The following is an 18176-nucleotide window of genomic DNA, read 5'->3' on the forward strand; positions in this document are numbered from 1 at the left end:
GCCGTGACCCTCTTCCTCCTGGCTTTTTTGGGTCCCAGCATAAGTGGAGGCCGCGTGCAAAGCGCAGCGGCTGCTTCACGCCGCCGACAGCAGCTCTGCCCCCACCCTGCACCCGGGGGTGCCGCTGCGGGGTGCAGGGCGCGTGGGGGGGGGGTGCGTGTGCACGTGGGTTCGCGTGCACGCGTGGGCTTGGGCGCGTGCACACGGGTGCACGCGTGGGTGCGGGAGTGCACGTGTGCGTGCGTGTGCATCGCCGCGTGTGCAGGTGCACGGGCACGTGAGAGCACGTCTCCACGCGTGTGCGCACGTGGGGGGGGGGATGCAATGGTTGGGGGGTGCGTGTGCATGCACGGGTGTGGGTGCATGCATGGGTGGGTGCATGCATGCACGGGTGAGCAGGTGCATGCACGTGTGGGTGCACGGGTGCGTGCATGCGTGGGTGCGTGGGTGCGTGGGTGCTGGCCCATCAGCACGTCCTGCCGGGCCCTGCTTGGCTGCCGCCGTGCAAAGGGCGGCCGGGCGCGGGCGGGCGCGAGGGACGGGGCCGCGGGGGCCGCGGGGGCCGCACAAGGCGCTGGGCGAGAGGCGGCGGGTCCGACCCCCCCCCCCGTGCCCCCCCCGACACGCGCGGCCGCTACGCGGTGGCCCCCCCCCCATGAGGATCCCCCGGCCCGGCTCCCGGCACCCAGCGCTCCCGGGGCATCCGGAGCCAGCCTGGCCCCAAACCACCGTCGGAGCAGCCAGGGATGCTCCCGTCCCACGTCCCCAGGGACACTGTCCCATCCCACATCCCCTGGGACACTGTCCCGTCCCGTGTCCCCAGGGACACAGACCCACGGGTCCCCAGGCTCGGGCTCCACTTCGCCCTCCCGGGGTTTCGCCCCCCAGGTCTCTCCGGCTCGGCAGCGCCCGGAGGCATCGGGGCAGGATCCAGCCGGGTTGGGGGCATCGGAGACGTGGGGCGCTGGGGGTCCCAGCCCGGGAGCCCTATGGGGGCAGGAGGCGCTATATGGGGGCGGGGGGGCCCCTATGCGGGTGCAGGGCTCCCAGCCCGGGACCCCAGGGAGGGCACAGGGATCCCCGTATGGATGCGGGGTCCCGGCCCGGGCTCCCCGTGTGGGTGCCGGGTCCCTATACGGATGCAGAGTCCCCGTGAGGGGCCAGAAGAGCCCCTATATTGCTGCGTGGTCCCAGCGCTGGCACCCTATATGGGTGCAGGAAGGTCCCTATACGGGTGCCAGGATCCTTGTGTGGGTGTCGATCCCTGCGGAGGTGCCGGGTCCCGTGTGGATGCCACATGCCTATATGGGTGCTGGGTCTCTACACATGGGCCGGGTCCCTATGCAGGTGTCATGTCCCTATGTGGGTGCCAGGTCCCTATAGGGGTTCTGGGTCCCTATACAGGTGCTGTATCCATATGCGGGTGCCTGGTCCCTATACGGTGCCAGGTCCCTATACGATGCTGGATCCCTATGCAGGTGCCAGGTCCCTCTGCAGGTGCTGGGTCCTGTGCAGATGCCACATCCCTATATGGGTACCCAGTCCCTATACATGTGCTGGATTCATATGTGGGTGCTGGGCCTCTATGTGGGTGCCAGCTCCCTGTACGTTGCCAGGTCCCTATACGTTGCCGCATCCCTATATAGTGCTGGGTCCCTATACTTTGCCAGGTCCCTATGCATATGCCAGGTCCCTGTACAGGCTCCAGGTCCCTATACAGGTGCTGGATCCATATGCGAGTGCTGGGTCCCTACGCATGTGCCGAGTCCCTATACTGTGCCGGTCCCTATGTGGGTGCCAGGCCCCTCTGCGTTGCCAGGTTCCCATACGTTGCTGGGTCCCTATACTGTGCCGGGTCCCTATACAGGTGCTGGGTCCCTATGCGGGTGTCGGGTTCCTACATATTGCCGGCTACCTATGCGGTGCCAGGTCCCTATACAGGTGCTGGGTCCCTATAGAGGTGCCAGGTCCCTATACAGGTGCTGGGTCCCTGTGCGGGTGTCGGGTTCCTATACATTGCCGGGTCCCTATGCGGTGCCGGGTCCCTATACAGGTGCCGGGTCCCTATACAGGTGCCAGGTCCCTGTGCGGTGCTGGGTCCCTATAGAGGTGCCGGGTCCCTATAGAGGTGCCAGGTTCCTATGCGGGTGTCGGGTTCCTACACATTGCCGGGTCCCTATAGAGGTGCCAGGTCCCTATAGAGACGCCTGGTCCCCGCGCGGCTGCCGTCTCCCCGCCGCTCCAGCAGGGGCCGCTGTGGCGCAGCGCTGCGCGTTGGCGGCGGCGGCGGCGGCGCTCGCTTGTTCCGGCGCCGCGTTGTCAGCGCCGCGCGCCGCCGCCCTAGCGGAAGCGGCCCGGTGCGGAGCGGTGCGGAGCGGTGCGGCCCGGAGCGGAGCGGCGGCGCCATGTGGTTCATTTACGCGCTGAGCTGGCTGTCGCTGCTCATCCAGGTGGCCTTCGTCACCCTGGCGATCGGTGAGCGCCGATGGGGGGGGTCCCGGGGCACCGGGGGAGCCGGGCCGAGGGGGTCCCGCCGCCCCGGGGCACCGGCTGGGATGGGCCGCACCGGGGGCTGGGCCCGTCCTGGGGTGCCGCGCTCCGGGGAGCCCGCCGCAGCTTCCCCTCGCTTTGGGCTCTGTCGCGATATATCGCCCATGTCCCGACGCGGGATGGGGGGGGGGGGCAGCCCGGGCTTGCGGCTCCATAGGTGCCCGGTGGCACCGAGCTCGGGCCCGCGGGCCCGGTGTGACACCGGCACCTCGCGTTGCCCTGAGCCGCCGCCGCTTCCCCTGCGGGCCCTGAGGTGAAGCGGGTGCCCCGAGGTCCGGGGGGGACCCTGGGGACAGGGGAGGGGGGGGGGGCCCGTCCCGGCCTCCAGCCACTCCCAAACCGGGCACCCAGGACCCCCCCCGGCAGCCCCTCGCCCTCCGTGCCGCCGTGCCTGAGCCCCAGCAAGCCGTTTTCTCCCCGCAGCCGCGGGCCTCTACTACCTGGCGGAGCTGATCGAGGAGTACACCGTGGTGACCCGCAGGATAATCAAGTACATGATCTGGGTAAGCACCCTCGGCCCTGCGCCCCCGCGCTGCCCAAATCGCATCCCGGGCAGCAGCCGGCTTCCCTGCGGAAGGCCTTCGCAGCAGGGCAGCCGTGACGCCGCGCCTCTGCTCCGGACTCGGCTAAAACTGCCGTCTTCCTCCTCCGTGCCGGGCGGACGAGGGCTCGGGAAGCTTCTGCCGGCTCCAGCCCCGAGGAGGGAGGTGGGCAGCGACTGTTGCCTGTATAAACAGCCTCTAAATTGCGCTTTGTTTGCATTGGGAGGGCGATGATCCTGCTTAACCTTTCCTGGGCGACGCGTTTTATCCCTGGTTGGGGAAAGCAGGCCACGGGCATCCTGGCAGGAGCCCCAGAAGGAACGTGGGATTCCGGTTTGGACGTCCCCCAGCGTGCCACTGCGTGGCAGGCCCGGTGCTGGCTGGGGGCGTGCGGGCACGGGGAGCTCTGCCGAGTGGGTGAGAGCTCGCCGCGTCCCTGCAGGGCCGCTATCTGCGTTAGCCGCAGCTAGCAGCCTTCCTCAGGGGAGCGACGGAGACTGTCTCCTGCTTCCGGAGAAGGTGCAAGACACGTTTCTCGGCGGAGCACGTGGAAGCAACCTTGAGAACGCCGGGATTCCCGCTTCCGTGCCCGCCGGGCTGCCCACGTGCAGCTGGGGGGGGAGCCCGCCGGCGGCGAGCGCACGGGGAGCCGTGGGCGTGAGGCGCGAACGCGGCAGCGCTTTGCCTCTTCAGCCAGAGAGCTTGCGGCGGAACAAAACGATCTTTAGCTGCGGTTCCTCTGCACGACGCCGACGCGTGAAACGGAGCCGCGGGGTGGGCGCTGGCGGAGGCCCGGCTCCGTCTGGAGGCGCTCGGCGCTCGCCCGCGGGGCCGCGGTGCTGAGCGCCCCTTCTGCGTTGCAGTTCTCCACGGCGGTGCTCGTGGGCCTGTACCTCTTCGAACGCTTTCCCGGCTTCATGGTGGGCGTGGGGCTCTTCACCAACCTGGTGTACTTCGGCTTGCTGCAGACGTTCCCGTTCATCATGCTGACGTCTCCGAACTTTATACTGTCCTGCGGTGAGTGGGGCTGTGGAGGGGGAGGGAAGGGTGGCAAGTCTTTCTGGGGCGAATGGGCCCTGGGGACAGAGAAAGCCTCTTTTTTTTCTTTCCTTTTTTTCTTTTTTCTTCCATTGCAGTGTGAGCTCTGGCCAGATGGTGGCAAAGTTTGGGGTTTTGTCGTTGCACCCCTGTGGCTTTAGGAAGGCCTGAGCCAGGACTTTGAGCTTTGTACAGTACCTTTTAATCGCGCTTTACGATGTGGCTGCCGGCGATAACCGCAGGCTGGGCTGGGCGGCTCGGGAAGCGCCCTTCAGTTCTGTGTTTCGTCTCGTCTTGGGCTGCGACGCTGGGAGTCGGCAGCAGGGCCGGGAAAGGCCTTCGGCTGTGCAGGGCTCGCAGGACTAGGCTTCGCCCTCGAGTCAGTTCTGCTTCCCCTGGACGCGTGTCTGAAGTCAGCGGCAACGCTGGGGAAAGTCCCAGGACTTGCTCTGTGCGCTAGCCTGAAACTCAGCTTCCTCTGCGCTGTTTGGAGGCCGCAGTGGAGAGATCTCATGTTCTGGGCACTCGTTCTGTCTTGATAAAGAGTAGGGAGGTTTTTAAAGCAAAGTGGAACCCCCCCACGATAGTGTGTACATTACAGCATGATGTCATGTTGGACTGTGTGTTGTAAAGACAATATGTAACGTATCGTTATAAGGAGGTGATGTTTAGAGAAAAGAAAGTTCTGAAATGTCTAAGGCTGTATCTGGAAATTCATCAAGATTGCTATAGAAAAAATACCCAATTTAAGATCTGTAATCTATTTTTTTAAACTAGATTTATCTTTCACATTTAAACCTTTCCTGTGGTATTTGCAAGCCTGGTTTCTCTGGCCGTCCTGGTTCCCTTCCTGGGTCTGCCGCAGGCTTCCTTGCTGTGCTTGGCCAAGCCGCGGTATTAAATGAGCGCGAGGATGTTTCTTTTCTTTTGGGAAGCTGGCGCAGACACAGGACTGTTCCGGGTGCTTGAGCTGCGGTTTAAACTAGCAGCGCTGATACCGCTTGGCCTCTTGCAGAGGCTTTGAGGGCCGTGTGTCTCGAGTGCAGGGCAACTCCCGGGTGGTTCCAGCCACGATCCCTTTGGCGTCTGAGTTCTGGGGGGGCTGGAGCTGGCTCCGGGCTCTGCGGCGGATGCTTCAGGTTTAAACTGCTCTCAGCTGTGTCTGTGCGAGATGCTGTAACGCCTCGGGCATCCGAGAGAGAGCAGAGCAGGGCGCTGGACTGATCCTCCCCTCTCATTTACCTGCTGCGCTCAGCCGACGCGTAGGCAGAGCTTTGTCGCAGGCCGAACTCGCGACTCGGTGCGCTGCTCGGTCCGAGACGATGTGCCAGCAGCTCTTATCGTTTAAACTGATTTTGGTAGCACCGAGTATTTCAAATGGTTTCCGTCCAACACGAGTTCTCGATTCTCCTGCACCTTTTAGAGTGCCGTGCTGGGATGTGACTTTAAACCTCTGCTTCTGAATGATTTGTAGTGACACGTTAAGTACTGAATGGGCGAAATTTCTTCCAGCGTGATTTTCTGGAGTTCTTATGCGTGTTTCAGGGTGCTGTCTGTGTACGACTAAAATATCTTCTCAAAGCATTCAAGTGGGCAGAATTTTATCTGCTGCTTGAAAATGAGCGTAGCTCTCCTGTGATACGCGGATCCGGAGCTGCGTTATCCAGCAGGCCTGGATTCTCGTCTAGTAGCTCTTCCCTTCTGGATCTTGGTATGTTCTTAGGCCAGAGAAGGTGGGAAAGCAGTGCAGGATGTGACATTTGGTGTCGGATGTCTCTTGCCTCGGGCTGTACGGACGCAGTGCTCCTGGGTTGGAGGTACTGCGTTGGCATCTCCAAAAAAAAGGCAAAAGCAGGCTCAGATTCTTGGTCTTTAAGAGCTAAATGGTGTTTTTCTCTGCTGAGGACAGCGTTAACCCTACTGTCCTGGCTGCATTTCAGCTTGACTTGTTTTACAGATGCAGAATAGCTTCTCTCCGCAGCAGCTGTCACGGACACAAGATTTTTCGCTTTCTCTCTTAATGTCGCGCAGCATTAGCAAGTACCAGGCTGGGCTTTCCAGATGCCCCCTGGGACCGCGCGAGTAAAGCGCAGTGCCAGGAGGAAAAGGGACTTGCCTAGGGTTGTACAGAGTAATAAAATGAAGCTAGGACTCGGGGGCTCTGGCTGCTCACACCACTTCTCACTAGATGCCTGTGCAACCCGAAAATATTTTAGCAATAGTAAGGTTCCAGGTGTATACGGGCTGTTGGGAAAGGGGAGCAGTGACTGTGACAAGCTGCTTCTCACCGAGGTCTGCGGTGACAGAGGTGTTTGCCCTCCTTAGGGCACCTTGAAATCAGCTGTGGTTTTCAGACTGGAGACTGACTTTGTTTTTCTTTGGCAGTGCTGGTTATATTGAATCACTACTTAGCGTTCCAGTACTTTGCTGAAGAGTATTACTTGTTCTCTGAGGTAAGAGATTCCTTGTGGAAGGAGCTGATTTAATCCCATATTCTTCCGAGCAGCGTGTGGCTGTAAGCTGGTGGGAAGGGGAGAAGAGGAAAATGGGTTTCTGCCCCTTTTTCAGGCAGCTATGAGACACGCTGAGAGTATTTTTCTCACAACTTCTCTGGAGGTTTTCTCTGCTTGTTCCCTTAGACGTCCCAGGGAAGCTCCAGTGTCTTTCCTGGAGCTCTTGAGTGTGGACTTGGTGCTTTCTCAGCCCACTGAAGGGCAGAAATATTGACACGGACTTTTTTTCTGAAGTGCTGCAAGTTAGGAAAAGTAGAAAAAGAATTTTTTTTCAAGCTGAACACAAATCACTTCCCTTTTGGAAGAATCGCTCCTCACTCTTTTCGTGTCTCTGATGTCCTGACTCAACTGTCTCACCACCCTCACACCTACCAAGGGAGATTAAGGCCCAAATTCTCAAAGGGGCCTGTCTGTTTTGGCCCAGCAGTAGCTGCCACTTAATGGAAGTTAGGGAAAAAAAAGCCACTATGAAATTTAACATTTTTTCGGTATTTCAATGCACAAGGAAGCTGCTGTGCAACTGTAACAGATCATCACCTCTCGGCAGTAAAATAGGTCAGAGCTGGTCAGTACTCTCATAACCAGCAATTTGGGTGCTCTTGTGAGTGATGCTAAATTAATGTCCTGCCCTGGGACCCCCCATTGCGGTGGGAGCAAACCTGACTGTTACTTTTAGTCCCAGGAAGGTATGAGGAGGATTTCTCTCGAGGGGGTCTGATAGAAACCCGTGGTCTACAGTGTAGAGGCTCAACTTGGAGTGGTCATCTGGACTCTCCCTCAATGAGTGCAGGAGCCAGAGCGTGGTTCAGCTCCCCGTCTCGGCTGTGGGAGCTCGGCAGGGCTCACAAAACAAAAGCAGACCGACTTGTTAGCACGGGAAGCCGGAGGCAGCATTCCAGATGTGCCCATGGATCGGGCCCAGTGGGGTGGTTTTTCTGCGAAGCAACAGATCTGCATGAGGTCTGAGTTAGCGGGGAGGCCGCTCTCCCGGTCTCCCTCCCATCCGCGGGGTTCCCGTCGCAGGGCAGCCGGAGATCGCACGAAGCAGGGAGCAGTTCTCGGCTGGGCCCCTGGGACGCGGCCCATTTGTGGTTTACTCTGGGGGTAGGAAGGAGGGGGTGGATCAGACGTGCCGGTTTTGCCGTTCTCCAACTGGACTACGGCAGCACCGCAAGTTGAGGGCATCTACCCACAGGAGAGGTCAGGGTGAAGGGCCGTTGAGTGAGCGACCGAGTGCTGCAGAGGGTCTGCCGTGACTTGGCTTTCACCGCTTCTCTTGCTGTGCCTGCAGGTTCTCGCCTACTTCACGTTCTGCCTGTGGTTAATTCCCTTTGCTTTTTTCGTGTCCTTGTCGGCCGGAGAGAACGTCCTGCCTTCCACAGTGCAGCCGGGAGGTGAGTGCTTCTGCAGTCCTGACAAACGGACGAGGGAAGAGGGGGCAGCCCAAGCCAAGTTGGGTGAATCCTTCCAAAAGTGAAGGAAGGAAAGGGATGCTTCTACCATGTCTGCCGGGTGGGGGATGAATGAGTAGAAGGAGAGGTGTTCTGAGTTTATGTCTGATTCTGTGATGATGGTGCTGCATCTCTCTAGTCCTGGGGCCTGTAGCCTTCGTTGGACTCTCCCTTCATGCTACAGCTGAAGAAGGATTTGAGCTACCTATGAGTGGCTTACTGGAACATTCAGATAGGTCAGATTTGAGCAAACGTGAAAATACAGAGCTTTAGAGGTGGCTTGTGTGTTGCCCTGGAATCAGATGATCTGTCCTGGAGCTGCCTTGACAGTGGTTTTGCGTTTGTTCTCCTCTTCCCTCCACAGATGACGTGGTCTCCAATTACTTCACGAAGGGAAAGAGGGGCAAGCGCTCTGGTATCCTCCTCATCTTCTCTTTCATCAAGGAGGCCATCCTGCCCAGCCGACAGAAGATATATTGAGCCCCGCACGCAGGCGGCGTCGGCGGTGGTGAAGGAGCGGGGCAGACCCATGCTGTGCAGAGGGCTGCGTGACAGCGCTGTCCCCAAGCCTCACTTGAACCCTCCTCGATGTCTCTTCAAGGGATTTTGCTAGGAGCGTATAAACTGTGCAACGGCTGGAGGTGCCAGCAGCGCTGGACAGACGTGCGGGGAGGGCTCGCGCTTCTCCGCGCGGAGGCGGGAGGTTGCCTTTTTATACGGCTCTGCTGATCCCCTGGGACTGTTTGCAAGGAGGATGTTTGGTTCCAGCTGGATGCGAGGAGGGTCCGACCTCCTGGAGCTGTGCATCCCGCTCAGAGACCTGTGAGGCGTTGTCATCTGCTCTTATTTAAAGCCAGAAGTCTTTGTATGATGTAGTTTGGCTGTGGGAAAACATTCCCTCGGTATCGCGGCGGAACACGGTTGACATTTAACTGAGGCTTACACAGAGCCATTAATTAAAAAAAAGAATAAAGTAACCAAACTCTTGAACTCCCACATGTTCACGTCTGGAAGTCTGCCAGCGCTGGAGGATGCTGGCGTCCCACCGCACTTGTTTGCCGCACAGCACGCGTCCGTGATGTGAATGCGATGACGAGGGCCAGCCGGTACCTGGGCACAGAAGTGCTGCTCGGCCTCGCGTCTCCCGAGGGTGGCCAGGCTGTTAATCTCGCGCTGCTCTCTGATGCTGTAGGAAGGTGACCTGGAAGGACTTTCTATCACTTTTTGGTTTTTGTTTCTTTTTTAATATTGGAATTGCCCACTTTTGTCTTCTCTGGTTTTGCTGGAAGCCTCCCTGAATGGCCTGGAAGCTGCGGTAGTGCTTGCTGTTTGATCAAGGCATTGGGAAGCTGCGTTGCTCAGAGAACAATTCTCCATTTAACATGAATAGGTGTCGGGAGAGGAGGAAACAACAGCGATCACCTCAGTCTCCGCTGGGTTTCATTCGCTTGGCCCTTGCAGTGCCACCAAACTCGCCAGACCTCCAAAATTTCCAAAAGAAAAATAGTAGATGACGCTGCTGAGAAGGAGGTGGGAAACCTTGTTCTTGTTCCTTCTCATAAAAAATCCATTTTTTTTTCCTTTTTGTGTTTCTTTATTGGTCACCTTCAGTCTGTGCCAGAAGTAAATCTCTCCACGTTAACCAGGAGCCAAGGCTGTTTGTGGCAGTAGCTCCCCTGCTCTAGCAGCTCGGTTGTGGTCCTGAAAGGCTTTTTGAGGCGTCTGCGAGGAAAATGGATTGTTTTCTCCCGCGGTCAGTCGTGGCTTAAGGCAAAGATGGGACGCTCGATCCCTTGACGCACAACCTTCCTCCGTACGTCAAGAACTCCACCTCCCTGGGTTTGTTTAGGGGGTCCACTAACACTAGTGTCTGTTCTTGCGCTGAGTTTAATAGAAGTGTGATTTCTGTTTGAGAGCCACTCTTCTGTTTAATAAAGGCTGTAGGTGAAGTTTGCCTTATTATCCGAGAAGCTGGATGAGGTGGTGTCCGTCTCCCTCTCTCCATCTTTCAGCCCCCAAGCCGAATCCGTCGGCACCTGCTGCAGGAGCCTGTGTGACATGAGGAAATTGCCTTCTGTGTGTGCTGTGATTTTTATTTATTTATTTATTTTTTTAAAAAGAGAAATAGTGGAAAATGAGAGAACTACCCAGAGGACCTGCGGCCTCCAGAAGCACGTCGCAGTGAGATCTTGAGAGATGTTAATCAATGCAGCCTGTGCTCTAAGAGCATTTGTTACCAGGAATATGTTTTCAGTGCAGAGAGGCTCTTGAATATAAGCTGGCTCTTTTTCTATTAATAGGGGCACTGGAAGTAAAGATGAATGATTAATAGTGGGTAAAACATGCAGAAAGAAGACACCAGGGCAGGTGTGGAGTAGAGCCGAGGAGGTGAGAAGCGATGCGAGAGAACCGTCAGCCTTGCCCGTAGCACCGTAGAAAGCTCTTGAAAAAAGCTGGTCCCTCGGCTCTGGTGCCTTGTTGCAGTTTTCCCTCAAGGCCACAGGGTGGGGGACGAAGGACCCGGCTCCTCGTTTCCCACGGGAGCCCCTCGGTGGATTTAGGTAGGCTTTCCCCGTTCCTTTGGAGCGCCGGCGTAGCTGCCGCCGTAGGGGTGCACGCTCTAATTTCAGGGTTCAGCTGAGACACGAGGTTGCTCCCCCGTCTGCCTGTTGTCACCGTGCTGCTCTCCCTGCAGAGCCGAAGTTCAGCTCGCTGGAGTGTGCGGGGGCAAAGCAGAGCTTCAAATTCCTCATCTGCCCAGGCAGCCTCTCCCTCCTCCTCCTCGTTTAAAAGCAGCAGCACCAGCATGCAGTCCGGATGCTTTTTGCTCACTTAACCTGATGGATAGGTCTAAACTTGCCTATGTTTAGGCTGAGAAATAGATTTCCAGCCATTTCCCTTTATTCTCTTGGGTGGGAGAAGCAGGGCAGAATCTGGCTGCCGTTGAGAGGGCACCGGAGGGATTTGAGGCCACGGCGCCTGTGGTCGTAGGGAGCGGGATGTGACATGCCAGGAAGTTCCTTCCAGCCCTGTGTTCACAGCTGTGCTTCAAACTGTGTTTAACAGTTTCCATTGCCTCAGGCGCAACCAGATGGGCAAGAGAAAGCGTTGCAAAATGACAGCAGGGACCCGCTGACCACGGAAATGCCGAAGGTGCAAAGCCCCTGCGTAGGTGGGATGCTCTACCTGCAGGACACGGCTCTGCTGCCCGTTCGTTCCCCAACCTCAAGGCAGGTGTTAAGTGCTACGAGCGTAAGTTTAGTTTCTGTCGCTCTGAACGTGCTGCTGGAGGCAGGGGAAACGGGCCAGGCGCCCTGGAAAGCAGTCGCTGCCGCGATGGGAAGAGCAGGACACGCTGGAGGGCTGGCCCGGAGGTCTGGGCCCTTCTTCCCGGGGGGCACAGGAACAGCAGAGCCCCCAAGTCTCCTGCGCCGCTGAGCAGGTGAATTGGATGTAAATAGGGAAGATCAGTAGCTATAACAGCTCTTCCACTGAGTCTTTTTAGTCCTCGTGTCCTGTTCACTTAACCGGAAAACTAGGGTAGATTATGTTGTATTTTTACAGATGACAAGTCCATTTCTCCCGGATAATGCTTGTGATGGTGTGGTGTTTGAGACGTTAATGAAACATACTTCTCTCAGGTGGAGTGGATTAAGATAAAAATCTCATCTTGGAATTACAGCAAGCAAAACCATATGAATATTTAAAAGGCGAGCATCAGAAAAAGCCCCGCGGAAGGCTCCAGCTGTGTGAGGGGAAGATCACATTACAGGGACTGATTCTGAACGGTGCTGGGCCTTCTCCTTCCCCCTTAAGTTACTGGGGGGGAGACAGTACGTGGTTCAGTTAGGAGGTATTTGGGCCGCTTCCCCGCGGGGATGGGGCGCAGGCGTGGGTTGGCCTCGTGAAAACGCACCTTCTCGCGGGAGCCCGGCTGGTGCGGGGCCACTGCCTTCTCCTCAGCCAGCTAGGAAATGCTGCCTCCTTCCAAATTTCCCGTTCCTCCTGCCATAAAATACAAGGGCCCAAGGAAGCCTGGTAAATGGGACGTTAAATCTCTCGTCATTCACGTGGACGAGGCAACGATACTTCAGCGTGCAACCACAGCGTTTGCAAGAAGTTCTAGTTTAAAAGGAAAAGTGCGAGCTACCATTTAAGTATTTAAGAGTCATGTGCGTTAAAACACACGGCTGAAACAGCTGGTGTCTTTTTGCGTGGCGTCTTTCTGCAATTCTTCCATCGGTGCTGCAGATCATCTGTCGCTCTGCTGTCTGCTGCAGCGGTGAGGGCAAGTCGGGTGGACTGTGGACCCAGCAGCGCCAACGCGACACGGCCCTTGGCCCTTGGCCCTTGGCCGTGTCACGTGCTCACGCCCAGCTCGTGGGTTCCCCCCACAGGCGACCTCCCTTCGGAGAGACGAAGCGAGTCCCGAACCCTGCGAGCTGCCTGAGCTGCCGGGCTCGCGGGGCTGTGGTCATCGGCACCAAGTCCGGCTGGAGGCCGGTCGCTAGCGGTGCTCCCCGGGGGTCCGTACTGGGGCAATGGGACCGAGGGCACCCTCAGCACGTTCGCAGGTGATGCAAAGCTGGGAGGGCTGTGCCCCATCCAGAGGGACCTCGACAGGCTGGAGAGCTGGGCAGAGAGGAACCTCATGAAGGTCAACGAAAGGGAGTGCAGGGTCCTGCACCTAGGGAGGAATAAGCCCATGCACCAGGACAGGTTAAGGGTTGACCTGCTGTAGAGCAGCTCTGCAGAGAAGGACCTTGGGGGTCCTGGTGGACAAGTTAACCATGAGCCAGCAGTGTGCCCTCATGGCCAAGAGGGCCAATGGTATCCTTGCCAGCAGGTCAAGGGAGGTGATCCTCCCCCTCTAGTCAGCCCTGGTGAGGCCACACGTGCAGTACTGTGTCCAGTTCTGGGCTCCCCAGTACAAGAGGGACATGGCACTACTGGAGAGGGTCCAGCGAAGGGCTACTGAGATGATGAAGGGACTGGAGCATCCCTCATGTGAGGAAAGGCTGAGAGAGCTGGGACTGTTCAGCCTGGAGAAGAGACGGCTCAGGGGGGATCTTAGCAATGACTGGCTCTCAGAGATTCTTGCTGCACGAGTGAAACTGGTTATTCATCTGGAGGCCAAGCGTGTTGCCTGCAGCATCCCGCCCGTAGCGAGGAGAACCGTCTCCTGGGAGCAGCGCGCTCAGCCCCTCGATGAGCCCGGTGCCGGGTTCAGGCTGGAGCAGGCATTGATTTTTATGGGTCTTTGGAGGGTGCAATCAAGAGAGAGGAATTCATTCGATAGCGAGCGGGTAGGAAGAGCGCACGGCGTGGCATTAAGAAAGGGCACGCTGCAAATGAGTAACAGGTTCAGACCGTGACATTTCCCAGGCAGCGGGAGCGCAGGAGGTCATACGGCTCCAAACGGGTGCCCCGGGCGAGTGGAAAACAAGGAGCAAGGCAAAATCGGTAGGGATCGAAACAGATCTTGCTGATAGTTCAACGATGGATGGGACAGTTTTGCCCAAAAGGTGGTGGGTTCCTTGCCATGGGAATCACCTGAAAAGCCCGGTCTGGAGAAATTCTGCTTCACAAGAGGCAAGAGCTGGACCCCCATGGTCTTCCCTCCATGTCCTCTAAAGGACTGGGGGCCAGCCTGGCTCCCCACTCGTTTCTGGGGCTGGGAACTGGGAACCAAAGACAGCGGAGCCCACCAAGCTGTCCCCCGTGCTCTTACCTCCTTTCTCGGTAAGAGGATCTGCTCAACAAGGTGACATTCATCCTTCGTACCTCGCACAAGCAGCCTCGCTCTCGTCTCATTTCCACACGGCGTCCTTCAGGTGTCTAGAGAATCACAAGACCAGGATGAGAGATGTTCAGTAATTAGAGAGAGAAGCTTCTTGCCTTAAATATTTTAGTTAAAGCCGCGTAGACCTTCAAGAATGAGAAAGAGACTGTATAAAAAAGCACGCAGATGAAGAGCTGCTGCAGCCCAGCAAAGCACGGTGGCCATCTGCACGGAGGTGTCCTGCAGCCACCAGAGATGACTTCTGGGGAGGGACTTGCCCTCTCCTCTGGTTTATAGAAAAAAGCTCTTTCTTTCTCTGACCGTACCCAGTGGTCAGCAGAGCAGCTTTCATCCGATGGGTTTTGCGGCATGTCCTTATTCCTTTGGGCCATCCGAGCAGAACGAGAGCATTTGCTCTGATACCAGACAGCTCTTTAATTAGCCCAAAAAGGCATAATGAGATCATTGCCTGGAAGGGGAAGCTACATAAATTCAGACTACAAATAAGGCATAAATTTTTAACACAGAAGAGAATTAAGTACCAGGAGGAAGCGCAGTGGATGCTTTCCCCAGCCGGGAGGGAGAGCTCGGGCGAAGCGGCAGTCGCGGCGCGGGTCGTCCCGGCCCCGGGGTGGCTCCAGCCGACCTTCATCTGCGTGCTGTGGCCATGCCGGGGGCCCAGGCTTTGCTAGCTGCTGTGGGCTTGCCCAAAATAACCCCTTCTTCACCCGTAGCACGGCCCAGCGTCGCCCAGCCTGGGCGCCCTTCGCCAGCCGCCTTGCAGAGCAGCGTCCCGCTGGGCTTCCTTTGGCTGAAAACACCCCGATTGCCCTCAAAACTGGCATTTACCCATCCTGACCGCTCATCATAAGATTTTTCATGCACTCGGCTCTGTCAGCTATTTAGCGGCCAGAAGAGGACGACGTGCCCAGGGAGCTGCCAGCTTCATCTCCAGTCCCACAGGACGGGGCTTCCAGCCCTTTTTTAGGGAGATGAGCAAACCTTGGTGCCTTTTCCAACAGCAACTGGTGGGGAAGAAGCTCGGTGAATCTCTTCCCATCTTGCTCACATGGGAATTTCCATGGGGGGGGGGGGGGGCAGTTTGACAACGGCGCGCAAAAGCCTCGCAGGTGATGATACACCGGTGTCTGGCAGTGGCGGAGAACCGGGTCGCAGGGGACAGGCTGGTCCTGCAGAACGAAAGGCGCAAGCTTGGGATGAAATCCTGCGTTATTGCAAAGGTGCTCGGGGGGGGGGGGGGGAGGGGGATCGGATGCCAAAGTTTGCATTTTAAACTTCTAACTGAATTTTTTAAATTAAAAATGATTCCTTCTTTTGCATACATATATATATATATATATATATTTAATACTTTATGAGACAGCAAAGCCAGAACCAGCAGCTTTGCGGCTGCATTCAGCCCGTTTCCCCTCGCTGCCTGTTTAGCATCAGGCTGGAGCTCGGCGCTTCCCCCGGGGCAGCGGGCGATGCCGGTGCCTGGAGCTGCTCTGTCTTTCCCAGGATCGTGTTTTGCAGGATCTCCTCCCGAAGTGGCAGTATCTCTTCCCGCAGCTTCCCAGGCAGCATGGCAAAGGGAAGAGGGTGCCAATCCCGGAGTACTAACACTAGGAGCCAAGTCCTGCCCTGGGGGGGGGGGGGGGGGGGGGCAGCGATGCTGAGATTGGGGCTGCAAGGGCACCCAGCACTTCAGCTTTCACTGAAATCAGTGGATTTACGGACTTTCAGTGCTTCTTGCATGACGACGCGGTGGGTTTTCGCTGCGTGCTTTCAGTGCCCAGTGGAAATCACGAGCAGAAGCTGAACGGCTTTATCACAAGCTGCCATAAATGAGGCAGGCTCCTGCGTGCAGCCGAGTGCAGTTATGCGCCGTATAACATTACAGTTGTATCCGAGCTATAAAAAGCACTAATTTTCGCAGCAGGACCATTTGGTGGCGAAGAAGGAAGCACTTCATGAGATGATCGTGCTCGCAGCAAAACAGCTCTGCATTTCTTCAGCGTGAGTCGCCCACCGGCCCCGGATGAGCCTCAAGACGCAGAGTTTCCCCCAGAAAACCAGGCGTCGTGCTGGGACCCTGACTTCAAACCTGCTTTGGGCAACCGAGGCTTTTCTTCTGCCTCCAGGAGGTTTTGGCTCGGCCCAGGCGATGCTCCCTGCCACCAGAAGCTTCGCCTGCACGAGGGGGCATTGCCCGAGCGGAGGGCAAAGCTTGGCCGATCCTCACCCCCTTGTGCAACACCAATAGCAAAAAAACCACAACCCTAAACCCATAATAGCAAAGAATAATAATAGTAGATGCAACCCGCAACGCCAGGCTGGGGCCGGGCTGTCTCTCCTTCCCCCTCCCAGCGCACAGCGTTGCAGCCGTCCTGCCGTCGCGGCAGACCCTCCTCCCTGCGCCGAGCCAGGCGCCGCTCGCTTCCAGCCCCGGCCTCGGAAAACGGGGTGAAATCCCCCTTCCCTGGCAGGAAGGTGCAGCCCCGGCGCCACGCGCTGCGATACCCCGCAGGGCCGGAGGGCTCCTCATTCCCACGCACCTAAACACTGCGCCAAAGCTGTTGGGAAAGAACTGCCCTCGCTGAGCAGCTACGTATCCCTGGGTATCTCCCCAGGGAATTATATACCTGGAATCGGGACTAAAACGCAGGGTCGGATGGTTCAGAGCAGGGGTTTTGCTGGGGGCAGCTGTGACCCCCGGCGTGAGCGTCCCTCCCGCAGCCCCACGAAAAGCAGATCTGTCCGACCTGCTCGATAGTCTCGGAGCTAGCAGCTAGGGAAAAAAAGGGCAAAACCCATCTCCTACGGATCTGCGGACTCAAAAGCAAGCTTACGCTTAAATGCCTCGTCAATCAGAGGAACCAGGATCCGCGAGCTCTCTGCAGACCCAGCCTGAGAACTGATTGTTGGACACGGACCGTTCTCGGCTCTGTTGCAGCTTCGAATCGGAAAGATCCCTTTGATGGGTGTCTGGTGGACCAGAAATGACCTGCACTGGGCCAGGAACGTTATCCCACAACCATGTGCGGGCTCATCGGATCCAGAAGGAGAGGGAAGAGCGATCCTGGTCCCACCGAGCCTCCTGGGCCAGGCTGTGGGCAACGTTGCACCCGCCAAGGACCAGCTATTCCTGGGGCAAATCCAGGATGGAGCGTGGGTTAGCTGGCTCCTTCGGAAAAGCTGAGAAGGGATGCAATTTAGCTTGGCCGTCGCCACAACCGTGCAGGTGTTTCTGCCAACTCTGAGGGTTTTTTTCCTTCGCCAGAAGCAAAATGTTCTTCTGGTCTGGGTTTAGCTAAGCTTTTCAGGTCACTTTTTGCTCCCTTCATCCAGGTTAACGTCTCAGGGGAAGACGTGGCTTTGGCATGAAAAGCCAAGGAGCTGCGGTGGGAAAAGAATAAAAATCACCAGCTGGCGTTTCTGCAGGGAAGCGTTTATCAGGGCACAGATAAAAGAGATTTTCCTGCTCTTGGTTCCTTCAGCCCCTTTTCGGGGCGACAGGATTTGACCCAAATGCATGGCTCATCTAGGCCTCCTTCACTCCTGGGAATCCCAAGGGAGACCCCAAAGCCTGCAGAGATGCTCCCCATCTCTGCAGACCTCCAGTCCAGACCAGCCCGGTCACCGGTCCTGGGTCTGCTGCCCACCCACCAGGTAGGGCCGAGAGCTTTCCAGGTTGCTTCACTGCCAACGGAAAGGAGGGATCATGCCCTCTCCTGAGCCACCGGCGGCACCTGCTTATGGGACGCTTAAGTCTTCCCACGCTGGTGGGAAGGAGCTGACGGACGTCGGCAAGGGAAGGGGACAGCACGCGGGCGGTCGCCCATGCAGGAGCCACGGTGCGGGCAGGAGAGCTTGCCCATCCGAAGAGCGGCTCGGTGCCGGCGGGACGATGGGCGCCCTGCTACGGTCCTGCTGGCCCAGGACCAGCTGGCAGCAGCCCTCCGTGTTTTCCCCCGTACATCCAAGCCCGGTTTCACACGCAGAGCTGAGCGTCCGCAAAGGAGCCGGCGGAGGAGTCGGGGCTCTGCCCGCGACGTGCTCCATCCCGTCCCGTCCCGTCCCCACCACCCCGTCCGCCACGGTGGTGGCCCCCCCAGTCCCTTGCCCGGCCGAATTACCCCGCGGGACAGCTGAGACGGAGCAAGCAAACGCGGGGCGTGGGGGAGCCCAGCGTGGCCTCGCTTTTAATTAAAGCGCAGGAGGATACAGGTGGTTAGAAAACCGGCGTAACAGCCCGCAGCAGATGATGTCCTCAAGGCAACGCCCGCCTGCCGTTGTC

General features: G+C 57.7%; 1 protein-coding gene across 1 annotated transcript; it reads left to right on the plus strand.

Moving 5' to 3' along the window:
• The first annotated feature begins 2365 nt into the window (after positions 1-2365).
• On the plus strand, positions 2366-10070 carry TEX261 (testis expressed 261). The gene is made up of 6 exons (XM_067298417.1): positions 2366-2475; positions 2974-3053; positions 3956-4109; positions 6516-6583; positions 7935-8037; positions 8459-10070. Exons 1-6 carry the CDS (start codon positions 2406-2408, stop codon positions 8572-8574), a joined length of 591 nt encoding a protein of 196 aa, XP_067154518.1. The 5' UTR covers positions 2366-2405; the 3' UTR covers positions 8575-10070.
• The last annotated feature ends 8106 nt before the right edge of the window (positions 10071-18176 follow it).

The sequence above is a fragment of the Apteryx mantelli genome, chromosome 5, assembly GCF_036417845.1.
Source record: "Apteryx mantelli isolate bAptMan1 chromosome 5, bAptMan1.hap1, whole genome shotgun sequence".
Classification (NCBI taxonomy): domain Eukaryota; kingdom Metazoa; phylum Chordata; class Aves; order Apterygiformes; family Apterygidae; genus Apteryx; species Apteryx mantelli.

Coding starts and splice junctions, on each gene's coding strand:
- TEX261 (XM_067298417.1), top strand. CDS start 2,406: ATGTGGTTCATTTACGCGCTGAGCTGGCTGTCGCTGCTCATCCAGGTG. Junction 3,054..3,955: donor TAATCAAGTACATGATCTGG/GTAAGCACCCTC, acceptor TCTGCGTTGCAG/TTCTCCACGGCGGTGCTCGT. Junction 4,110..6,515: donor GAACTTTATACTGTCCTGCG/GTGAGTGGGGCT, acceptor TTTCTTTGGCAG/TGCTGGTTATATTGAATCAC.